At 35.5% G+C, this 21,892-nt stretch overlaps 3 protein-coding genes across 5 annotated transcripts; all 3 read right to left on the bottom strand.

The window, feature by feature from the left end:
* Positions 1-115: 115 nt before the first annotated feature.
* Positions 116-8,521, bottom strand: LOC107600389 (sentrin-specific protease 7-like). Of its 3 annotated transcripts, XM_016292275.1 has the most exons (17): positions 7,952-8,521; positions 7,259-7,547; positions 5,497-5,618; positions 5,212-5,286; positions 5,005-5,038; positions 4,574-4,771; positions 4,171-4,421; positions 3,699-3,835; positions 3,008-3,124; positions 2,270-2,389; positions 2,053-2,145; positions 1,639-1,802; positions 1,484-1,524; positions 1,283-1,326; positions 913-981; positions 529-679; positions 116-434 (listed from the first exon to the last, which is right to left on the bottom strand). In XM_016292275.1, the coding sequence occupies exons 1-17, from the start codon at positions 8,501-8,503 to the stop codon at positions 258-260; spliced, it is 2,634 nt and encodes an 877-aa protein (XP_016147761.1). In that variant the 5' UTR covers positions 8,504-8,521; the 3' UTR covers positions 116-257. The 3 variants fall into 3 exon arrangements, with proteins under 3 accessions (XP_016147761.1, XP_016147762.1, XP_016147764.1); XM_016292276.1 differs by lacking the exon at positions 913-981; XM_016292278.1 differs by lacking the exons at positions 7,259-7,547; positions 7,952-8,521 and having other exon boundaries at positions 5,460-5,511.
* A 2,586-nt stretch (positions 8,522-11,107) lies between these two features.
* On the bottom strand, positions 11,108-14,855 carry LOC107600407 (cyclic AMP receptor-like protein A). The gene is given in 10 exon segments (XM_016292303.1): positions 11,108-11,169; positions 11,618-11,694; positions 12,480-12,518; positions 12,604-12,693; positions 12,783-12,870; positions 13,199-13,259; positions 13,397-13,453; positions 13,992-14,046; positions 14,133-14,185; positions 14,676-14,855. Coding segments are annotated over 10 exon segments (669 nt in total). The 5' UTR covers positions 14,763-14,855.
* Positions 14,856-17,254: 2,399 nt separating this feature from the next.
* Positions 17,255-18,497, bottom strand: LOC107600390 (mid1-interacting protein 1A). The gene has a single exon (XM_016292279.1). It carries the CDS (start codon positions 18,404-18,406, stop codon positions 17,948-17,950), a length of 459 nt encoding a protein of 152 aa, XP_016147765.1. The 5' UTR covers positions 18,407-18,497; the 3' UTR covers positions 17,255-17,947.
* Positions 18,498-21,892: the final 3,395 nt, after the last annotated feature.

Genomic DNA, 21,892 nt, shown 5'->3' with positions numbered 1-21,892 from the left:
GGAAATTTATTTTTTGCCATATGACTCCTTTAAAGAAAGTTTGTGCTACTTACCGTAACAAAATACTCAGACATACAGAGAAATTGGAAATTAAAAAGAGCAAAACAATTTATCATCATTTTATCTGCATTTATTTGTCTCTAAAGTTTTTCCAACAATGTATACAAAAGCATAAAATTAATATAAAAGGTTAAAAAGCAGTTAAAATATAAATATATTGCGTAAAATAATCGTGTGAATCTAAAAACTTTACATCACTAAATGACATTTCCATAATCTGTCCTATCTTCTAGAGCTTCACTTCCCAGAGAGCCTTGCTGAAATCTGTACAGGTGTAGGATCAGGTCTCGAATCTCCTCCCGTTTACCTCGCACCTTTTGCCGCGAAAACCAGTGATCCAATCTCAATGGAAAGTCAAAGTGTAACACAGGGTCCTGAAAGGTATACAAATAGCATTGCTGTGAAATTAGACTCTTGCACAGATTTTTGTATTTGAAAATCTTGAATAAAGAATGGGTGTAATTCTACCTGCAAAAAACTTTCTGCATATTGTAGCAGGTAAAGGCCACAGTCACTGCTGTTGTCCTGTAGGGGGACTCTACAGTGGGAGCCTATCATGTTGTCAACACTAAAGTCACGGTAACCACCTCTTTTTGTCTCCCACTCCACCTGAAGGTATCTAAAAAACAAACCTCAAAATGAATCATGTCATGTAAAGAAATTTCATTATACACATTATATATATATATATATATCTCATAGATAAAGACTGAAACTACAGGTGAAAATATCTTATTACACTAGTATAATTTACATAATACTAGTAAACAAATAATAATAATAATAAAAACAACAACAACAACACTTAAATGTTAGATTAAGTTGGGCTGTAGTTAGTGTGCAAACACTCACTCGCGCAAGAGTTTGAAAATACGTTCGTGAACAGACAACTTCAAGGAATCCATGATGAGAATACATGGTCTGAAAAAAAAATAATAATAATAAAATAATTCTTATAATTCTGAGTTAAAAATGTTAACTCTGTCAGACTGTTCTGCCCATTAAAAGGCAAAAGATTTAAAAAAAAAAAAAAAGAAAAGAAAAATGTTTCCTGAAAGCCTCCATAACTGCATAATAAAAAATATATATAAATAAAAAGCAATTAAATTATAGAAAATCAAAAACACGTTATTTTTACTTTTATAATAAAAGTAAATAATACTTTTTTTTTTTTACATTTTACAAAATTTACATTTGAGTTTATTTAAAAATACACGCATACCTTTTACACACAATTTGTCTCTTGCAGGTATTTTCTGTACAGTCCTACAGAGGGAGAAGGTTCTGCTATTACTGTGCATGTGCAAATTATCTGTCCACATCCCATTATATCAAATCAAATGCTATCCAACAATTCAATTTTTCAAATTAAAGATTTCTGACTAGCATGACCTGACAGTTATTAATATTTGTTTTGACTTACAGGAAGATGAAGAGACATTCTTGGCTTTATATGACTGTCATCTAGATTAAGAACAAAAGTTTGTCTAAAATCATCAAATGATACTTAAAAGTAGTTAGCTTTAGTAAATCAGTAGTAAAGCATTAGAATAAAATTTTTTTTTTAAAACAAATTACCTTTGTCCACATCACTGCTGGATCTATTCTCTCCATGGATCTCACCCTCAGACTCACCCAAACCTTCACCTCCATCACCCTGTACAAAGCCACTGCCATCCCTCTTCACATACTGTGGCACTTCTAACCCGGGGAAACAGATCACCACGAGGTACCAGTGAGATCTGAAGCAAACACCAGACATGATATAAGACAATTATAATCACGATATGATTTACACTGGTACATTCAAGGCACATGAAAGCTCAAACATTTTATAATGTCCATAAAGAGCACAAATTAGCGAATGAAAAAAAAAAAAAAGAAAAGAAAAAAGAAACATGTACTTAAAAAGCAATCACAGCTCTAAAAACACTGGCCCTCAAAAGTATGGCTTAAGTGTCCAACAACTGTATTTATATAGCTAATACTCACTCTTGATTGACAGGCACAAACAGGAAGTCTTTGTCAAAGATGTCTACATGCCGCGTCCATGTCCTCACACGCTGATGTCTTCTGACCTGAGCTCTGATGGACAACCAAAGTTGAAAAATACGAAGACCATTTGTAACAATACGCATTATCAAAGAAAAGTGTATATCAGTATTGCACAAGGGCTATATGAGAATAAATGTGTGCTGTCTATACTCACGGTGTGCTTGTACTGTCCTCATTAGCGTTGTCTCTGCGTGTGAGCTGTTTATAGAAAAAACTGCTGAAAACATGAGATCTGTCTACAGATGCTTGTGGGGCCTTTTGCACCAGAAGATACCTGAAAAACACACATACAAAATGCATCATCAGTTTGCGGTCAATGAGGACTCAAAGAGGACAGTTTGAGCCTTTTAGTAGCAAGTAAATAGGGTAGACATACAGTATTTAGGTTACAGTGATTTCAGATTAAGCACCTAAAACATACAGTACAGTTCAAAAGTTTGCAGTCAGTAAGAATTTAATTTTTTTTTGGAAAAACACGTCTTATGCACAACAAGGCTGCATTTAGCCTATCTGTTCAAAAATAAAAACAGCAATATTGCAAAATATTATTACAATTTAAAATAACCATTTTCTAATTGAATATATTTTAAAATGTAATCCATTCCTGTGATGGCAAAGCTGAATTTTCAGCAGCCCTTACTCTAGTCTAAAAGAAATCATATGTAATTATTATAATAAGCCTTATTGACCCCAAAGATTTGAAGGGTAATGTAATGTTAAAAACAGCCAATGTTTAGTTGTTTTTCCACATCATAGTGCTTCCAAACTTCATGCTGATAGTCAAAGCCCCCAGTGCTTACTTCTTCCCAAACAACTGTGAAGGAGTGACTGGATCTAATTCAACTCCTCCCACTGATACGTTGTGTATAAAAGCCATCCTTGGTTGTCTTACTTGAGGTAGAAGTCGATGATGACATCATTAAGAAACTCGCCACTGTCTAAACACTCCAGATCCTCTGTTGTCACGGTGATGGCTCCTTTCGAGGGTGGAGGAGGGAACTGAATCAATCTAAACAGAGTTGAATGAAAGTAAATTAGGACTGAGGTTCAGACAAAATAAATAGGGTTATGTAAACCCTTTGAGGCCAAGAAGAGTTTAATTTTTTTTTTAATGAACACTTATTCAGCAAGGACAGATTAAATTAATCAAAAGTGAAAGTAAAGACATTTATAATGTTACAAACTATTTCTATTTAAAATAAATGTTAAACTGTTAAACTTGCTGTTCATCAAAAAATCCTGAAAAAATGCATCACGGTTTCCACAAGAATATTAAGCAGCACAACTGTTTACATCATGACGATAATAAATAAGGAATGTTTCTTGAGCACCAAATCAGCATTTTTGAATGGTTTCTGAAGGCTCATGTGATACTAAGGACTAGAGTAATGATGCAGAAAATTTGGCTTTGACATTACAGAATAAATTATATCTTAAAATAAAGTTTTTTTTTTTCAATTGTAACAATATTTTCCAATATAAGTGTTTTTTTTGTTGTTTTTTTTGCTGTATTACTGATCAAATAAATGCAGCTTTGGTGATCATTATAGATTTCTGTCAAAAAACATTAAAAACATTTTTACCTGCATGCTGGACCACAGTGTTGGTACGGGGCCCATTCTGCCCCAAGTGTAGGTGCCAAGGTAACACTGTATGAACCCTGAGCTCTTCTGTGGCACAGCGTGTAAACTGGCTTCAACTGAACTTCAGAATCCTGAGACTGAAAACACACATTAAATCCATAAAACGGCCAAAACAGTTTTTCCCCTCCTATAATCGATCATTTTCTTCCTAGCCCTCCCAGATCAAACTAAGCTGGAAAAACAGATCGTTTAAAAACCACCACACTGACATACAGAGGGTTTGAAAAGTGAAAATTCTTCTGTATTTTGTATTTAATAATATGATACAATTCAAATAACTTGCCTATAATCAGCCTAATATTTTGTAACTAAATTATTAACATTAAACATTAACTACAAGAAAGAAATTAACTTGCAAACAAGAAAAAAAAGCAAGCATGCAAGATACAACAACGCAATATTTTGACTGAACCTTCTCAGTAGATACAGTGGCATGTGCAGCAGTGCTGGTTTGAGGATCAGTTTCGGGCATCAGCATTTGGAGAAGGTGTGTTTCCTGGGAGCTCTGAAGCAGTTTCAGGCTTTCCGGCTGTGTGAGGGGGGAGTGGAGTTTGAAGCTGTTCTGGTTCAAACCCACTATGTCCATTAAAGAGGCCAAGACAGCACTTTCAACACCAGTTACAGGTTCAGCCAAACACAGCAACACACACGTACTGCTTTCAGCTGTAGACACACAGCAAAACGTATGTAAAAAGGAGAAAGAATATAGAAAGTACTGTCATTGCTTTCAAAAATATTAGCAATAATAGTAACTATATAAAAATGTTTTACAGTTTCAACAATAAAGTAATCAAGAAAATAGACAGGTGGTTGACCTGGACATGTGCCTGGCAGGATGACGGACAGGTCATTGTGTAATTGGTGTGCCTGGGCATCAGACAGCCAAAGAAAGAGCAGAGAAGGTGGTGGGACCTCGTTGTCCTTAACCAGGCCACACCCCCTAAATGCAGGCTCCTCCCATACACTGTAATTACACACACTAGCCGTCGATATAGAAATGTTCATTGAAGAATCTGAACAAACAAAAAGAAAAAAGTTTTAAACATGCATAATATATCTACTAGACATTGATACAATCTTATCTATATCTAACATAAATCAGAAAATAAAAATGTATGGAATAATAAAGGTTATAGAGTTATTTTACTGTTAAATAATCTACAAAAGAAAACACAGCAATTGCTTAATAATGTACACTTCACCAGAATATTTCTAATAATACTGTTTGTGTTTAAAACAGGTTTACCTTTCAATGAAAATGTGATCTCGTCTGTAGTGATCTGAAAAATGGTATATTAAAAATCAGTAACACAAATAGAAAATAGAGAGAGATTCATAAACATTCTTCACACACCTGTTACACTATTTTCATGTAAATTAGTTTGAATCATGACTGGAATGATTCAGACAGATTTGATCACTCCAACCCATCAGATCAACATATCACTCTCACCTTCATACTCTCACAAGTAGCACTAACTCCACCCATGTGAAGGGAAGACAGCTGCAGCTCCATCTCAGCAGAACTCTGACAATCAATACATACATACACTTATCAGTGCCAGTCCCGGTTGCAACAGCCCCGTTAAGCTAAATGTTTTTACATCAAGATAAGCTATTATGAGACGCCATAAAATCAGCTATATTATTTAGTAAATATAATGAATTATTTTAGTCCAGTAGGTGGATCATCATACCCACCTGTGTGTGGTGTTTTTTTCTTCTTGTAAACTCTTACCCATTTATCTACTATATTCATGTCTTTTGCACCCTCCAGTGGCTGGATGTTTGGGGCAGAGGCTTCCAACTCTTTTCTTTCCTCTCCTTCCACTTCTTCTTCCTCTTCACTGGACAGAACAACTAAGCATGGCAAAAATGGAATTATTGACTTCAAATAACAATCATACACAGTTAGAAAAAATGTTGGTAACACTTTCTATGAAGACCATGCTTATAATGAATTATACCTCCATTTATATTTATTTATAAGTATTACTATTTTATAAACATATTTATAAAGACTCATTAAGACCTATACTGCATTATAAGAACAGTTATAGTTGCATTTATATTATTTTTATAATTACCTATAAGTCATGCATTCTCTTTTTCAATGCACATGTTCATAATCCATTATAAACTGATTTATAAGTATTAATTAGTCGGCCATGTCATTCTATGAATGTATTTATAAAGATGCAACCTGCATTGCTATAATGTTAATATATTAGTAACAATGACTTTAGTAATTCAGACGTATTTCTGTCAAATAAGTGAATATATTGTTATTAACGGCTGTATTGAGTTCTTATAAATGCTTATTGTGTGTACTACTACTAGTTAATAACCTATATAAATGCATCATTGATGGCTTTAAGTAAAGTGAAAACATAGGATGCAATTTTCTTAAAGCAAATGTTAAGAAACCATTAAAGATGTGCTCATTATCAGTTTAAGTTGTTTACTTGTAAATGTAACTACTGAACAATAATTCCTGTAATAATGAAGAAAATAATTAATACAAACAGTTGAAAATACTCTTTTAAATGTTACATACTTGCAAAACACTGCAACAATATTTTAAAGCATAATTCCAAACAAACTGCTATAAGCAATACCATGCATATGGCTGAGGAGATATAGATTTGAACAAATCAAAATTACCAATCATTACCTCTAATGCAAACATTAGCCATTAAAGACATAATAAGTAATTGGTACAACAAACAAGTGTCTCTGGAACTATTTTATATTTGATCATTTATAAACCAGTGTATAATGGATTATGAGCATGTACACTGAAGAAGAAAATGCATGCCTTATAATTACAAAAATAATAAACATAATTATAACTGTTCTTATAACACAGTATAGGTCTTAATGAGTCTGTATAAATATATTTATAGAATAGTAATACTTATAAGTACGTATAAATGGGGCTATAATTCATTATAAGCATGGTCTTCATAGAAAGTGTTACCAAAATGTTTTGTTATATCTGTGTGGAATATAAAAAACAAATAATGTTTGATATTTATTACTGAAATTACATTTATCAATTAAATACACTTCCATTCAAAAGTTTGGGGTGGTTAAGACTATTTTAAAATATTTTTAAAAGAAGTCTCTTATGCTCACTAGGGCTGTTCTTATTTTATCAAAAAAGTGGAAACAGTAATATTGTGAAACATTATTTCAATTTGAAATAACCGTTTTCTATTTTAACATATTTAAAAATGTAATTTATTCATGTGATAGCAAAGCTAAATTTTCAGCAGCCATTACTCCAGTCTTCGTTGTCACATGATCATTTAGTAATCATTCTAATATGCTGATTTGGTGCTCTAGACACGTTTTTTTATTATTACTCTATAAAACAGTTGTGTATCATGACAGATGGCAATTTTTTTGCTTTAAAATGTTGCTAAAACTGTTATTACTACGTACTGTTATATCAGTGCATATTAATGAATTCTTAATACTGAGCACTAATCACTTACTAGGTTCAGATGGGCTGAGCTTAGAGGACTCTATGATGAAGCTCCGCCACTCTGTTCTCCAAGAGGCGGGGTCTGAGTTGGGAAAATGTTTGCCTGAAAGGCTGTCCATTCGACATCTTTTGACCGGGATCTCCCCGTCAGCCCCGACTGAGAGGCGTAACACACTTCCTCTCATTCCATCCACTTCCTGCACCACCTCTCCATTCCTGAGCAAGTGATTTTCCTTGTCTTCTGAAGCATATTTTGGGCACTCTTGTGTTTCTCTCCTTTCTTTCTTATTGGGTAGATGCTGTAGAATCATATGTAGAATCAAAGATGATGATCTACAATAAATACTAGTAATGTTAGAATCCTAAACAGATGTACTTAAGCAGGTTCCAGGTCGTACTTTATAGTTTGCTTTGATAAACCTATAAAATTAATTTAATTTAATTAATGATACATTTATTTTTAAAATGTAATTTAATCTTGTGATGGCAAAGCTGGATTTTTAGCAATCATTACTCCAGTCTTCAGTGTCATTTGATCCTTCAGAAATCATTCTAACATGCTGATTTGGTGCTCAAGACACGTTTCTTATTATTGTCAATGTTGAAAACAGTTGTGCTGCTCAATATTTTTGTGGAAACCATCTGTGATACACTTTTCAGGATTCTTTGATTTTTGCCAAGGTGTACAGATTACAGATCTTACCTCGCTACCTGATTTTTCCTCTTTCAGACTACCCCGCGATGCTAACGGTGATGAGGTGCTGCATACAGATTCACATCCAGAGGAACGTGCTTCCTCATGCTGTGGAGATCCTTCAAGAAGTAATACTTCATTCACTTCAGAAGTAGATGGTTTGGTCTGTTTAGGCAGCTGTTCACTAATCTGAACAGCCTGTGGTGAGTCGCTTTCTCTGGGTGAACAAGAGTTACCTGATACTTCAGATGCCTCTAATAGTTTCAGTGATGAGTTCAGTTGTTTGGATTTTGGATTTTGGATTTCTTTGTGTAAACGTGATTCATTTTCAGAAGATTGTTCAGTCTGATTATGGGATGGTGAAGTGGCTTTTGGTCCAGTAGAGTCTGTTTCTTCTCTTTTTGTTAGACTGGTTCTCCTCTTGTCTTTGAGTGCAGCTGTTGAGGTGTGATCACTCTGCCTTTTGCTCTCTGAATGGTTCGTCTTTTGGCAACTCTGCTCACCACATCTCAGCAATCTCTGCCCAATCTCTGTCTGAAGGACATCTTCTAAGACCACCATGACCTGACGCCTGTAGGAAATAAGTAAAAAAAAAAAAAAATCGAATTAATATTGCTCAAACATATACACATTAAAAATAACGACTGTCACATAAAATCAACTTAACTAACGTAGAGAACAACAAACGCTGTAGCTCCTCAAACATACTTACTTTACTTGCGGATCCATAACTACTAGGCAGTTTAAACACATTCTGTACATTCTTCACAGCTGTTTATTAACTTATCTTGTTAACTAGTGGCACAGCAACCATTTTAAGTACTAGTAGTGTGGACATGGAATGAGATGGGTCAACATGCACAGATGGTGCATGAATAATAAGCAAAAGTGTTTAGTGGGGGAGTGTAGACGTGTGCCATATCATGCAAAACAGGATTTCCCTCTGCTATTTCAAAATAAGAGTCTGATATAAACTTAATAAATATAACTATACAAATATATATATATTCGAACACTTAGCAGGCAAAACACCCTCCCCAGTTCACCCAGATTGTTTAATGAAACTAAGCAGCAAAAATGGTCAACAATTATAAGCATAATGTAAGGATAAAAGAAACTAGAATACTTTGATCTCCTGAGAGGCAAACAATGCACTGGCATCTTCAGGACACCCCACAGAGGGACACAAGGAGCAAGAGTCATACAAGAAGTGCATAAAGACATCAAAGAAGAATACACTAAAATAATATTTTGAGAGAGAAACAGAGTTTCAGTCTTTCGATTTAGTTTTTTTTAAATATTTGAAGCTCTGAAACATTTTCACAAACTGACAAAGAAATATATTAAAGGAGGGCTTACATTTTTTCCATTTGCATGTGTGAATATGATAATTGTTTACCCAGCAATAAAACAAAGTTGATAACATCTGAGAAATGAGAATTTAAGTCACACTTTAAAAAGAGGATGTCTAGCAAAACAATTGGGGAATCATTTCCATTTTACTGGTAACCAACGATGAATATCAAACCAGAATTTAGAAGTAACCTCACAGTAAAAGAATAGGTGATCAAGTGTTTCCGGAAAAGAAGAACACGGCTCCACAGGGGTCCACCTCAAAATGAAATCTTCTGTACTATCGCTTTAGGAACTTGATTTTGTTTATCCTTTATAGTTTTCAATATCTGAAGATCCACAGAAGGCACTGAGAAAAACCAAGGCAACTCTACTGTAGGACTATTATTAACATTATTAATACCTATTTACTGAGTTTGCTTTAACATAAAACATAAAGACAAAAAAGAAAAAATGATCCAACACTGCCAGAAACTGTTTTTTATTATTTTTGTTCTGTTAAAACTTGCTTATTATCAACCTTGTAACAATATTTTGCATCACATGTGGACCCGGTAGATATTATTAATCCCCCCCCCCCATATTTTGCACATTTGCTGTCTTTATACATTTGATTATTTGATCCACCATAATATATATACAAACATATATACATAGACCCCTTATATATTATATTATATACTGCAAATAATTTCCAGTCATTATTTTTTTTCTGCAATAATGTCTCCTATCTCATGCTGTGATGATCACTATGACACCCTGAGTATTTATCTAAATCCCACTTTAACACAAGGAGCAAGAGTCGATACAAGAAGTGCATAAAGACATCAAAGAAGAATACACTAAAATAATATTTTGAGAGAGAAACAGAGTTTCAGTCTTTCGATTTAGTTTTTTTAAATATTTGAAGCTCTGAAACATTTTCACAAACTGACAAAGAAATATATTAAAAGAGGGCTTACATTTTTTCCATTTGCATGTATGAATTGTTTACCCAGCAATAAAACAAAGTTGATAACATCTGAGAAATGAGAATTTAAGTCACACTTAAAAAAGAGAATGTCTAGCAAAACAATTGGGGAATCATTTCCATTTTACTGGTAACCAACGATGAATATCAAACCAGAATTTAGAAGTAACCTCACAGTAAAAGAATAGGTGATCAAGTGTTTCCGGAAAAGAAGAACACGGCTCCACAGGGGTCCACCTCAAAATGAAATCTTCTGTACTATCGCTTTAGGAACTTGATTTTGTTTATCCTTTATAGTTTTCAATATCTGAAGATCCACAGAAGGCACTGAGAAAAACCAAGGCAACTCTACTGTAGGACTATTATTAACATTATTAATACCTATTTACTGAGTTTGCTTTAACATAAAACATAAAGAAAAAAAAAAGAAAAAATGATCCAACACTGCCAGAAACTGTTTTTTAACAGTAATTTATTTTTCCTTGAAACACAAGCGTCGTTTACTGGCTATGACTGTTATGTTGTTGTTCCGGACTTGCCCTGCCTGTTGAAGTAATAGTTTCGCCAGCTGCTGTTATGAAAATGTATTACGTATGGTATGGGTTACTGTAGCATTTCTCATTAACCTTACAACGTACTTGTCATTGATTGGCTTCTTTGCCACTTATGATGAGTTGTTCGCCAATCGCTATTAAACGCGCTAAGGTGACATAACCCAACACGGCCAATCAGGAAAATACAACGGGGAAAAAAGCATATCTCCTTTCGTTTATAGTTTATAAAACATTTTAAATAATATTTCAATACATTTAAATTATATTTATTTTAAATTACATAAAGCCTTATATGAAAATGGTGTGTTCACACGGTGTCAGTATTGTTTGGGGCCTAACCAGGAATGCATCTGAAATAAATAGAGTAATAATTTTAGACATGCATTTATACTCTTTATGCATGGATCATTATGTTTTGTATGACTCATCAGCACTGCTCCAGCACAAATTCCATTATCTCGTTAGTGATATTTTAATGTACACTGCTGAGTGTACCACTGTAAGACTTCTGTAGAGTACACAGGTGTCTGCACGTACATGAGCATGTATGAGTTAATTTACTACGTCAGTGTGTGTCAGAAACTACCAGAAGTGCAAAATGTTCTGGAATGCGGAATGTCACTTTCAGCCATACTGAGGTAAGTCAGCATTAACAGAGAACAGGGAGGAGATAAAGCTTTTTGTTTACAATGAATTTGAATTACACACCTAGGTTAGACAGCAGGTTGCCATGAAATCAAATTTAGGAAGTAGTGAGACCATTTTTTTAGCAGATGTTTGTGAATCACATTCACTCACCCTCCGGTTGGCCACAGATGATTTGAGCATAACAGCAGATCATGAGGATAAGCAGGCTAAACAGAGGAACGTACCATCTGCAAATAAACAATACTTTACACCTCAAACAAGACAATACAAAAACAGAGGCCTCAAAAAGTATTTGGACACTTGATAGTGTTGTTAACTTGTACTAATCTTCTGTAAAAGAAATGCCTAGGGATGCACCGATATTAAAACTCTGGCTGATACCTGAGGGGAATAATTATTTTCATTTTATGGCCACTAACTGATAAAAGGTCAATATTCTAATATATAATATAATCTATTAATTATATAACTATTATATTTGTAATGATAACTGTGTAAATAGGTTTTTAAAGATCACTTTTAAGTGATTGTTGGATGATAGCAAAGGTAATCTCAATGTAAAAATATGGGAAATGAGCACAAGCAATTAAATATTCAATATCGACCAATACTAATAAATTAAATATTGCCCAATAACTGATACAGTACAGGTATCTAGGGCATTCATATAAATATTATTTTATCTGATGTTTTGTTATGTAATGCAACAACATTCATGCATTTTAGGTGTCCAAAATCACTTGTTGCCAGTGTGAACATTCCTTAACACACCAATAAATAACCATAACTGGACATAATTAGAGTGAAAAATGTTCTAAAGAACTCCAGCATGCACAACAACCTGTCAGAATGGGAACGGAAATTCCTGAGATTCAAACAGCATGAGCTACGTGAGCCTCGAAAAAATTATGCAACTTACAACATAGTTTCATTTGTCCAAAACAGATTCATTCCTAAACACAGCATGCATTTCTGCAAACACTCACACGCATGCTGAACATTACAAACTTACATGCCAAACCTCCACCCAACATGATTATCTGTGATCCAACTGCAGGAAAAGAATGAGACAGAAAGGACTGATGATCACCGTTAATGATAGGATTGCAACTAAGAATATATCAAAAGTCATTCACCACCAGGCTCCAGCAGGACCGTAGTATCCAGCCATCAGGGGGAGGGTGGACATGAGCAGAGGAACCCCCCATGCCACCACATGGTATAGTCTGAGAAACACATCCAGATGTTAGGAGCACTCTGTCTGTATGTATACACAACTAAACGTGTTTATCCATGTGTGTGTCTAGTGACTCACATCTAATAATGTTCAGTTCTAATTTCTCTCACCAGGTTCAGGTACAGATTAAAAGTAATAAGACAAACCCACATCAGCGCAGTCCAGTCTGAAACAAACAGCCAAAAACTATAACAACTATACCAACAGTAGTTTATCATGACACTTTGTCTATACAGGATGTCATCTTTCTATTTTGATGCACTAAATCTGGAATGAATTCACCTTCCCACTTAAATGACTTTATTCAGAAGTATCATATTGCATGTGTTCTTTTGTGTTGTGAATTTTATACATTCAAATGTCTTCTGCTCGTTACATCAAAGCCAAAAATAAATCCTCTTACTATCCCATGTCAGAACTGATTATCTGTTACTTTACATATACACAACAGTGCACATATAAACGCACATCTTTAAATCAGTTGCCAAATTTACCAAAATATGTGAGCCACCAGGCTTGAAAATTACACAGATTCCCCTCTGGATGAGACTCTCCCTGCATATGAGAAGAAAGCAAAAGGTGTGATGAAATAGTTATTAAAAAGGTAGAAAACATTTCCCTTTCTCCAACATACATTAGCTTGGATGTCTCTCTCTCTCTTACACACACATAAATGAATCAGTGCAACTCACCATAACATAAGCAACACTGTCAAAAAATGCAGCTACTGTCAGACTAAATATCATTTTCTGAAAAACAAAAGAAAAAAAGATATACACTTACAAAATACAAATAAAGCAAGGACTCAATATTCCTCCAAATAATTCATAATAATCAACAATATGACTGCATATGACAATTATAGGTCAGAATGACAGAAATTACACTACTAGCTTGGGGTCTATAACATTTTTGCTCACCATGGCTGCCTTTATTTTATCAAAAATACATAAGAACAGTAATGTTGTGACATATTATTAGGATTTAAAATGTTTTCCGTTTGACTATATGTTCAATTGTAATTTACTCATATTTCAGCAGCCATTACTCCACTTTTCAGCGTCACATGATCCTTCAGAAATCAGATCCTGCCTAATATTATTTTTTCAGAGTTCTTTGATGTGAAATGTTAAAATTAATGAATTAATAATTGAATTATTTTATTGATTCTTTTGGTTTTGTGTAACAGTGTGAAAGTTTTTATTGTCACTTTTAATACATCCTTGCTGGATTAAAGCATTCATTTCTTTAAAAAAAAACATTTGAGCCATAACACACACACTGTACCTGAGCCAAAGAGTTATATCGGCGGAACAGCCATATCACAAACAGCATGAAAAAGCTACACAGAGGACATTTTAAGAAAGTTAAGACTGCTCAAATGTCACTCTAAAGCAAAGAAGTGATGTGCAATATGATTTGACTCACCATGCCACTAATGAAAATGTCCCTGTGGCTCTTTTCACTTTAAGAATCACATCCTGTGGATTAAAACAAGCTATGACTTTCATTCCAAGAAGACAATGATAACATTGTGCAATCAGTATTTTTTATTCAATAACCCTTTCAGTAACACTTTCACATATTTGTATTTTCTCTGTAAATAAACGCCTTGGTTCTTTACATTTTTTCCCCAACACTATACAGTTTTACACTTTCAGACATTATCATAGAAATCTAAACAGTCAGGTGTGTTCCTGCTCCTCGTGTGTTGGGTCCCATCACAGATCAATAAATGATTCAATACTGAACTTATCTCACCGTGACTCATCCGACGAATTTCCCACAAAAATGTTAAAATGTTTAACTGAAATTTATTATAAATCTCTCCATACTTTCTTACTTTCTTGACTTACCTTCAGTAAAAGTACTGCTAAACATCATCCCTGGAAAGGATGGTGTCATGTTGTGATTAACACGAGGGCTAACAAGGTAGCATTACAGTAGTTTTTAAAACATGTTTATACTTACACATCGATAATCGTCGGGCGCTGCGTTGAAGAAAGAACGGCGGGAGCTGCTAGTGTTGTTAACCTGGGGTGGGTGCTCATCTCCCATAATTAATATTTCTTTTTTCTAACTAATATTTTGATGTGGATTGCACACATCCTGAGAACATCACAGCCACATTGACAGACACGTAAAGCGTGCGCAGAGGGACGAAACGCGGTGATGTTCACGCTCCACAGAAACTTATTGCCAATAAAAAAATGTTTTGAGACAACACTATAATTTCTACAGACTAAGATGTTGTTTATAAAGTGAGACCATAATAAAGTTATATCGATACTCTGTATTTATTTAAATGTATATTTTCTCAGATAAATTAGGAAATGTTATTATAGACTATTTACTATGTTATTATAGTCACACTGATACGCTGTTGTGGATTGCACACATCCTGAGAACATCACATCACAGCCACATTGACAGACACGTAAAGCGTGCGCAGAGGGACGAAACGCGGTGATGTTCACGCTCCACAGAAACTTATTGCCAATAAAAGATGGCTAAGATGTTGTTTATAAAGTGAGACCATAATAAAGTTATATCGATACTCTGTATTTATTTAAATGTATATTTTCTCAGATAAATTAGGAAATGTTATTATAGACTATTTACTATGTTATTATAGTCACACTGATACGCTGTTTTCGTTATTAAATCACAACAACGTAGGAAACAGCATAAGCTGTTTACGTCCAGCTGATATTCTCCAAAATGGCGCTACAGGGTGATGCGGAGGAGACGAATTGTTGAATAAAGTTTTTTTTTTTTCTTTTGCACACAAAAATTATTCTCGTAGCTTCGTAAAATTACGGTTGAACCCCTGATGTCACATGGATTATTTTACTGATCTCCTTGATACGTCTCTGGACTTGGGAACATTTCAGTTGCGTTGCTGTCTATGGAGGGTCAGACAGCTCTCAGATTCCATCAAAAATATCTTAATTTGTGTTCCGAAGATGAACGAAGGTCTTACGGGTTTGAAACGACATGAGGGTGAGTAATTAATGACAGAATTTTCATTTTTGGGTGAACTATCCCCTTAAGGCCTTTAGGCACATGCGCAAAAAGGAGTTAGGTTTTATTTGTCAAGCGTGTCACCACTTATATCATAGCTGGACAAGACCATTTACAGATACATAATATTAATACAGACAATAATACTAATTAAATACATATTTTCCCCCAGCTTTTAACTGTTATAGCGCCACCTATGGTCCGATTTCCAATAAAGTTTGAATGCTTGTTTAGAATCATGTTGCATGTTCACCTATTTTTGTGAAGTTCTGAGTTTTCTTTTTGGAATAGGCTTTTGCGTGCACTTCACCACACCCCTTTTCTAAATTACCCCGTATTAGCTACCCAAAGGGTAAAGTTCAATTTTCTTTTTTTTATTATTGATCTAGAGAGTCCAGAGAATTGTACTGTACTGATTTTATTGATTTTGAGTTAAAAGCCTAGGACGAGTTCGCAAATGTATTTTAATCCAAAATGCTAAAAAATGTCGCCAGGGTGATGATTGAATCCGTGTGTTTGGCATGTGGCATGTAGCATGTGTTTTGTCTGTCATGAGCCAAGGGTTCAAACGACATAAGGCACTTGAGCCAGCGACTAACGGTTTAGGAGTTATGAGCGATTTCGTACTTTTGATTGCTGTAGCGCCCCCCTTCAGGAAAATTAGGGCGGACCTTGGTAACATTGTAGACCAGGGGTCTCCAGACTTGGTCCTGGAGGGCAGGTGTCCTGAAGAGTTTAGCTCCAACTTGCCTCAACACACCTACCTGGAAGTTTCTAGTATGCCTAATAAGACCTTGATTAGCTGATTCAGGTGTGTTTGATTAGGGTTGGAGCTAAACTCTGCAGGAAACCGGCCCTCCAGGACCGAGTCTGGAGACCCCTGGTCTACTACCATCCTTCCCAGTTTCAAGTCTCTATGACTTACGGTTTGGTCTGCCAGATCAGGTTTACGTGGAGATTGCTGACCCTTGGCCATTCTAACAATTACAATAGGGTTTCAGCTCTGTGTGCTTGAAATATATAATTATATTTATTTCGATTTTTCAAACGATTGTGTTTTGGAAATATCATGTAAATTTTGATCACTTATATTCACACGTCTAAAATTGGGGACTTCAATGGCATTGTCAACTGATTTGAACCCAGGACACATTTTATGGTAAACTATACCACAAAACCAACATATCTTGTATTTGTTAAAATAAAAGTGCTTTTGTTTTTTCTAATTTATGGCCCCTTTGTATATTTTTATTATGAAAACAAATAATATTTAAAAGAAAAGAGATTTGTTTCATTGCACAGGTCTTACTTAACATACTTATGCGAATACTAAATAGGAATTGATAATGGATAAATGGGAATTGAGTGGAAGTCTCAGAAATTAAAGTTATTCAAATTATGGACTTTTATAAGCACTAAGGAATGAAGAGTATTGTGAAGCTAATTTGTAAAACAGTCACAGTGACAGGGTGTGTGTATTATGCATTGTTGAGCATGATAAATAATAAACAACCACACATTAGATCTTTTCAAATTACAATAGTTTATTTTGTAGTAAAATTCAGTACATAATACAGCAACTGTTTTTAACAATCATACTGGCCTTTAGGCACAATTTAACACAGAACCTCATGGAGCTCATCATGACACATACAGTGATTTTCAGAGTCATCCACATCATTGATTCACAGATAGTTTCATGTCATTAGCAGGGAACATTCCCAATAATTTTCAACAGGGTTTCTGCTTCATCTATAGGAGTTCTCACTATACAAACTATCATACACTCAGTTCTTAAAGTCATCAGTCCTCTGGAACACACAGCAACATCACAGGACAACAACCTTCCTCTCAAAAAATGTAAAAGAATGGAAAAATTAAAGCTTTCAATCATACATAACACATAAATAGTTTTAAATACCAAGATAAGGCATGGCAACCAGCCATTTGAACGGAGATTTTGTTTTTAAAAAAGGGGAAACTCAGTGCAAATAAAATGCCATAAGACAAGAAGCAGCCCTTACAAAACGTCAGTGATCAACACCAAAACCAATACTACAACAAACCCATTTTCCCTTCTCGGTTTGCCTTGCATTTTGTCTTTTGACAGTTTAACTTATGTCTGGGCAGTCCCTTTGGTAGGCTCTTCCACAAAGGCTAAATAGATCCTATTAGATCAGAATAGTTCATCATATCCCAATAGATCATGATGTAGCAGTTCACTGTCCCCAGCCAGCAATGCCAATCTCCTGCTTGTATCGGTTGGTCAGGTTGTTGGCTTGGCTTGTCAGTTTGGACAGCACCCCATGCAAGCCCTTCAGATGGTACTGCAGGAGCTGCTCCAGATCCATGTCGCTCTCCGACTCTGTGCGCACTGGCTCCGGCGCTGTAGTGTCTTTCTTGCGCCTCTGCTCCTCTGCGCGCATGACGCCCCACTCGACGTTGTTCCGGATGGACTTGAGCTGGCTGTAATAGCTGTACATGTCGGCCTCGGCATCCCGCAGATAGCTACCCGGGTCGTTGGTTAGCTTCTGCTGCTCTATCTCTTGGTCCAGCGGCACATCTCTCAGCAGACTCGGCACCATGACCGTCTGATCCATGTTGTTGACGGCGCCGATGAAGCGGTTCATTGCCGTGAACAGAGTGTTCTTCTGGCTGAGGGGTTCGGACATCTGCATTTTGGTGGTTTTATGGGGATTGATTCGAGAGTAGTATGTTTTTCTCTCGTGCGCTTAGTTTCCTTCTGAAGGTCTGCATTACTTACGTTTAATTTATACCTGACTTTTTTGCTCTGGGCGTGACCGAAACCTGTTGGTCCGGTCTGGGATGTCAGGTCGGCCACAACCAGATTCCAACTGTAAGACACAAACCTCTGCACGGCCCATAGACACGCAGGGAGCGGCACGAAAGTGCATTAATAAATTGGTTGCATAATAATTTACATTACACAGAAACGTAATAAAAAAAAAAAACATGAAAACATGTGAAAAGCACCCCATACGACTTTGATTTTCAAATAATTTTCACTCCTGACGAAAAATAGTACTGATTATAGGCCTAGATGTGTTATGGCTATGTAAATGAAGTGTAGGTCATAGGCTAATAATATTAATAAAGGTTAAAAGGGTAAATGAAGTTGACTTTAATAAATAACATTAGTCTCTTGTTAACAAAAACTAATCTTTAAATTATTTTCTGATTAGTAACATTGAGGCCAAAAGTCGCATGTTTGTTATACATTTTGGCCTATTAATGTTTAAAGGCATTATCATGCCACATAAGCAAAATATGAATTAACCCAAAAGGTAAGACTTTCAGTGTTTTCATCACAAATGAGATATGAGATTATATCGCAGTTGTTTCTTCCAGGTGACAATGAGATCAAATACAGAGAAAATTTTGACTTTTCTTTAACTCTCTGACTTGTTACAGTTTTCTCTTCTGTTTTAAAAGAGAATAACATCTTAACAGCTTTACTCAGATTTTCCAAGATACTAAATCTGAAGTCTCAACATTAAAAGGTTTCAAAATGAACTTTTCAAACATTTCTCATCAGATATTTCTGACACGAAATGATCCGAGCTGTGCTATGATCCACATACATTGTATATTTTTTGATGTTCTTACTCTGTCAGCAATTGCTTTATGTGTTTTCAAAAGGAACATCTAAAAGCTGAGACAAAGCTAAGCAAAGCTGATACTCAAAGGAATTATAAAAGGAACTACTCATTTAAGTCTCCTAAAAGAAAGACAATTTCCTCTTGAAAAATACAACCTGTGTATATATTTTTATAAACTCAGTGGCAGGGACTGATTAATGCAAGGGCCTACCGGGCACGTGCCCAGGGCACTAGACCAGAGGGGGGCCCAGCTGAAATACTGCTCCTCCAAGAACGCAATTTCAACCATGTCCCCTCAGGATTTTAAACAAAGTGGATTTTGAATGCAGCTTCCAAAAGACCAAAAATGGCTGAATAATATATTTTTTATATTTGATACGATTAAAACCTTCAGTGTGGCACAGCATCAGCTGCCAAATTCAAATCTGCGTTGGTGCTTTGGCTGGTGCTGAGCCAGACGCGTTTTTAACGTGCTGTGCATTATAACCAATCACATAGGATTCTGTTGAGTTTATGAATGCAATGGCCAATCAGAGGCATTAAGATGAGTCATTGCTGAAAAACCCGTTTTGTTCAGTGCGCGCGCTCGCTGACTGAATGCTGCTCTCTGGCGAATTCTCTCATTATAAACAAAGTGCAGATGTGTGTACGATGTAAGTAAGATATTCATTTCACAGTATAAACAGCTTCAGTGATTATAATGGGAGTTGACGAGAGTGCTTGAACTCTGTCTAGACTGAAGTTAATATTCTTTGATAATGCAAATATTCTTTGCTCTCTTTATGTACAATGAAAGTGTTATAATTAGTAACTTACAATGTTTTTATTAAATTTACCTTGAAATACAAAGTCAGTCATATTAAAAATATTCTATGACATGACACCCATATTGGGTTTTATGCAGGCTAGTTAATAGATTACACTAATATTAGGCTACTTTTCCCATAGCCCATTATAGATAAACTAACAATCTATAAAGGTGCAAAATGTATTTATTTATATTTGAGAATCGTGATATTTTATGATATAGTTAACAAGTTTGGGAACATTTCAAATTAAAAAGGAACGCAATTTCAACCGAGGGGGGCCTTTAATCGGTCCATGCCCAGGGTGCCATCTTTTACTCAAATCATTGAAGTGCTTACGTAAAATGCTTTGAAACCGTCACTTCTGGCTTGTTGAATTAATCTAAATTCCCAGAGGGGATTTGTTTTGTTGTCCAATTCAACAAATTAACACAAGACGCAGCAAATAAGTATTCAGATGCAAATTTCAAACAATTAGGACCCCAATTATCTACTACTAACGTGATAGTTATGATAGTTAAAAATGTACAATGTTTTATTTCTTATTTGTCTTTCTATCTTGCAATCACGTCTAAAACCCAATTCAATATGTACAAAAATGAAAACACACACAGGCCTAATAAGGTCACAACTGAAGAGGGTCAAACAATGTTTAGATGAGATAAGATCACAAAAAGGTTTCAGTTGAAATCTTTTTACATACCAAGTCATAGAAAGGGAAGCCGAAACACCTTTGCAATGACGATAACGTCTCGGATGGTTTAGAAACCTGTTCTTCTACTCCGCTTTTAATCTCCACCCTTGTTCTAGGTTCTTCTCTGCCTCACCTTGAGAATTACTTGTTCTCTTTTACTATTTAAATGTACGCTTTGCAAAAGTGATCTCTTTGTACAATAACATTGTCTCTTTTTCTTGCAGTGTGCCTTCACCTAATTCAATTGATAATTTTACTCAGTAGACTCAAAGGTAGACACACATCCGCCATTAAAGCAAGTAACAGTGAGTAAAACAATGGTAATGTGTGTGAATAGAGTATTAGTGTAAGCGAGATTAGCGGCAACCACGCTGGCGATGCTAGTGGGCTATATGCTAATAGCGGACTCGGAAGTCAAAAATAGAACTAGTGCTAACAAAGCGCTCTGATTGTTTTTGTTGTAGAATACGATAGGAGATATATTCACACGTTATAGAACTGAAAAAGGATGGTGTATAAAATTGATTTTAAGATTAAAAAAAAAATGGGACGACAAATAATTAACTTGACGGAGCTCAAACTCAAACCACACGGCAGCAACAAACAGGAAGTAGCACGGAATTGTTCACTATTAATATAATCACTATTGTTACGGAAGAGGTCTGACACAACAGGTTAGTGATATACAAAACAGTTTATTTGGTCACAGTGAGTACTGGTGTCGAGTCCGGAGGAAGTGAGGGTGAGGTCCGTGAGAGAGTGCAGAGGATATGGAGAGTGGAGTAATCCGAGTCTTTTGCTTGATCGAGGCTGGAAGGTATCCGGGGGAAGCACACACCTCAGTGATCTGGGAACTAGGGGATACAGGAGACACGAGGAACACAGGCAGTAAGTAATGCACAAAGTACTCAACAGTAATCAGTAGCAAAGTCATTGAGTCCTCTACGTGTATACGAGACCAGACACAGAGGGTGTCTGAGGTGTGTGCTTTTATGCAGGCTGGTAATGAGGTGCTTGTTTGGTGACAGGTGCAGGTGCTCAGAA

This window comes from Sinocyclocheilus grahami, unplaced genomic scaffold (genome assembly GCF_001515645.1).
Source record: "Sinocyclocheilus grahami isolate Dianchi unplaced genomic scaffold, SAMN03320097.WGS_v1.1 scaffold283.1, whole genome shotgun sequence".
Taxonomy (NCBI): Eukaryota; Metazoa; Chordata; class Actinopteri; order Cypriniformes; family Cyprinidae; genus Sinocyclocheilus; species Sinocyclocheilus grahami.
This window is presented reverse-complemented; position numbering and strand designations above follow the sequence as displayed.

What these genes read in the sequence shown, in the direction of transcription:
- LOC107600390 (XM_016292279.1), bottom strand. Translation starts at nt 18,406, where the DNA reads ATGCAGATGTCCGAACCCCTCAGCCAGAAGAACACTCTGTTCACGGCA.
- LOC107600389 (XM_016292275.1), bottom strand. Translation starts at nt 8,503, where the DNA reads ATGGTGGTCTTAGAAGATGTCCTTCAGACAGAGATTGGGCAGAGATTG. An exon ending in CCACTGTATCTACTGAGAAG is followed by an intron (nt 3,836 to 4,170) that starts GTTCAGTCAAAA and finishes GTGTGTTTTCAG; the next exon opens with TCTCAGGATTCTGAAGTTCA. An exon ending in GAATGTCTCTTCATCTTCCT is followed by an intron (nt 1,327 to 1,483) that starts GTAAGTCAAAAC and finishes CTCCCTCTGTAG; the next exon opens with GACTGTACAGAAAATACCTG.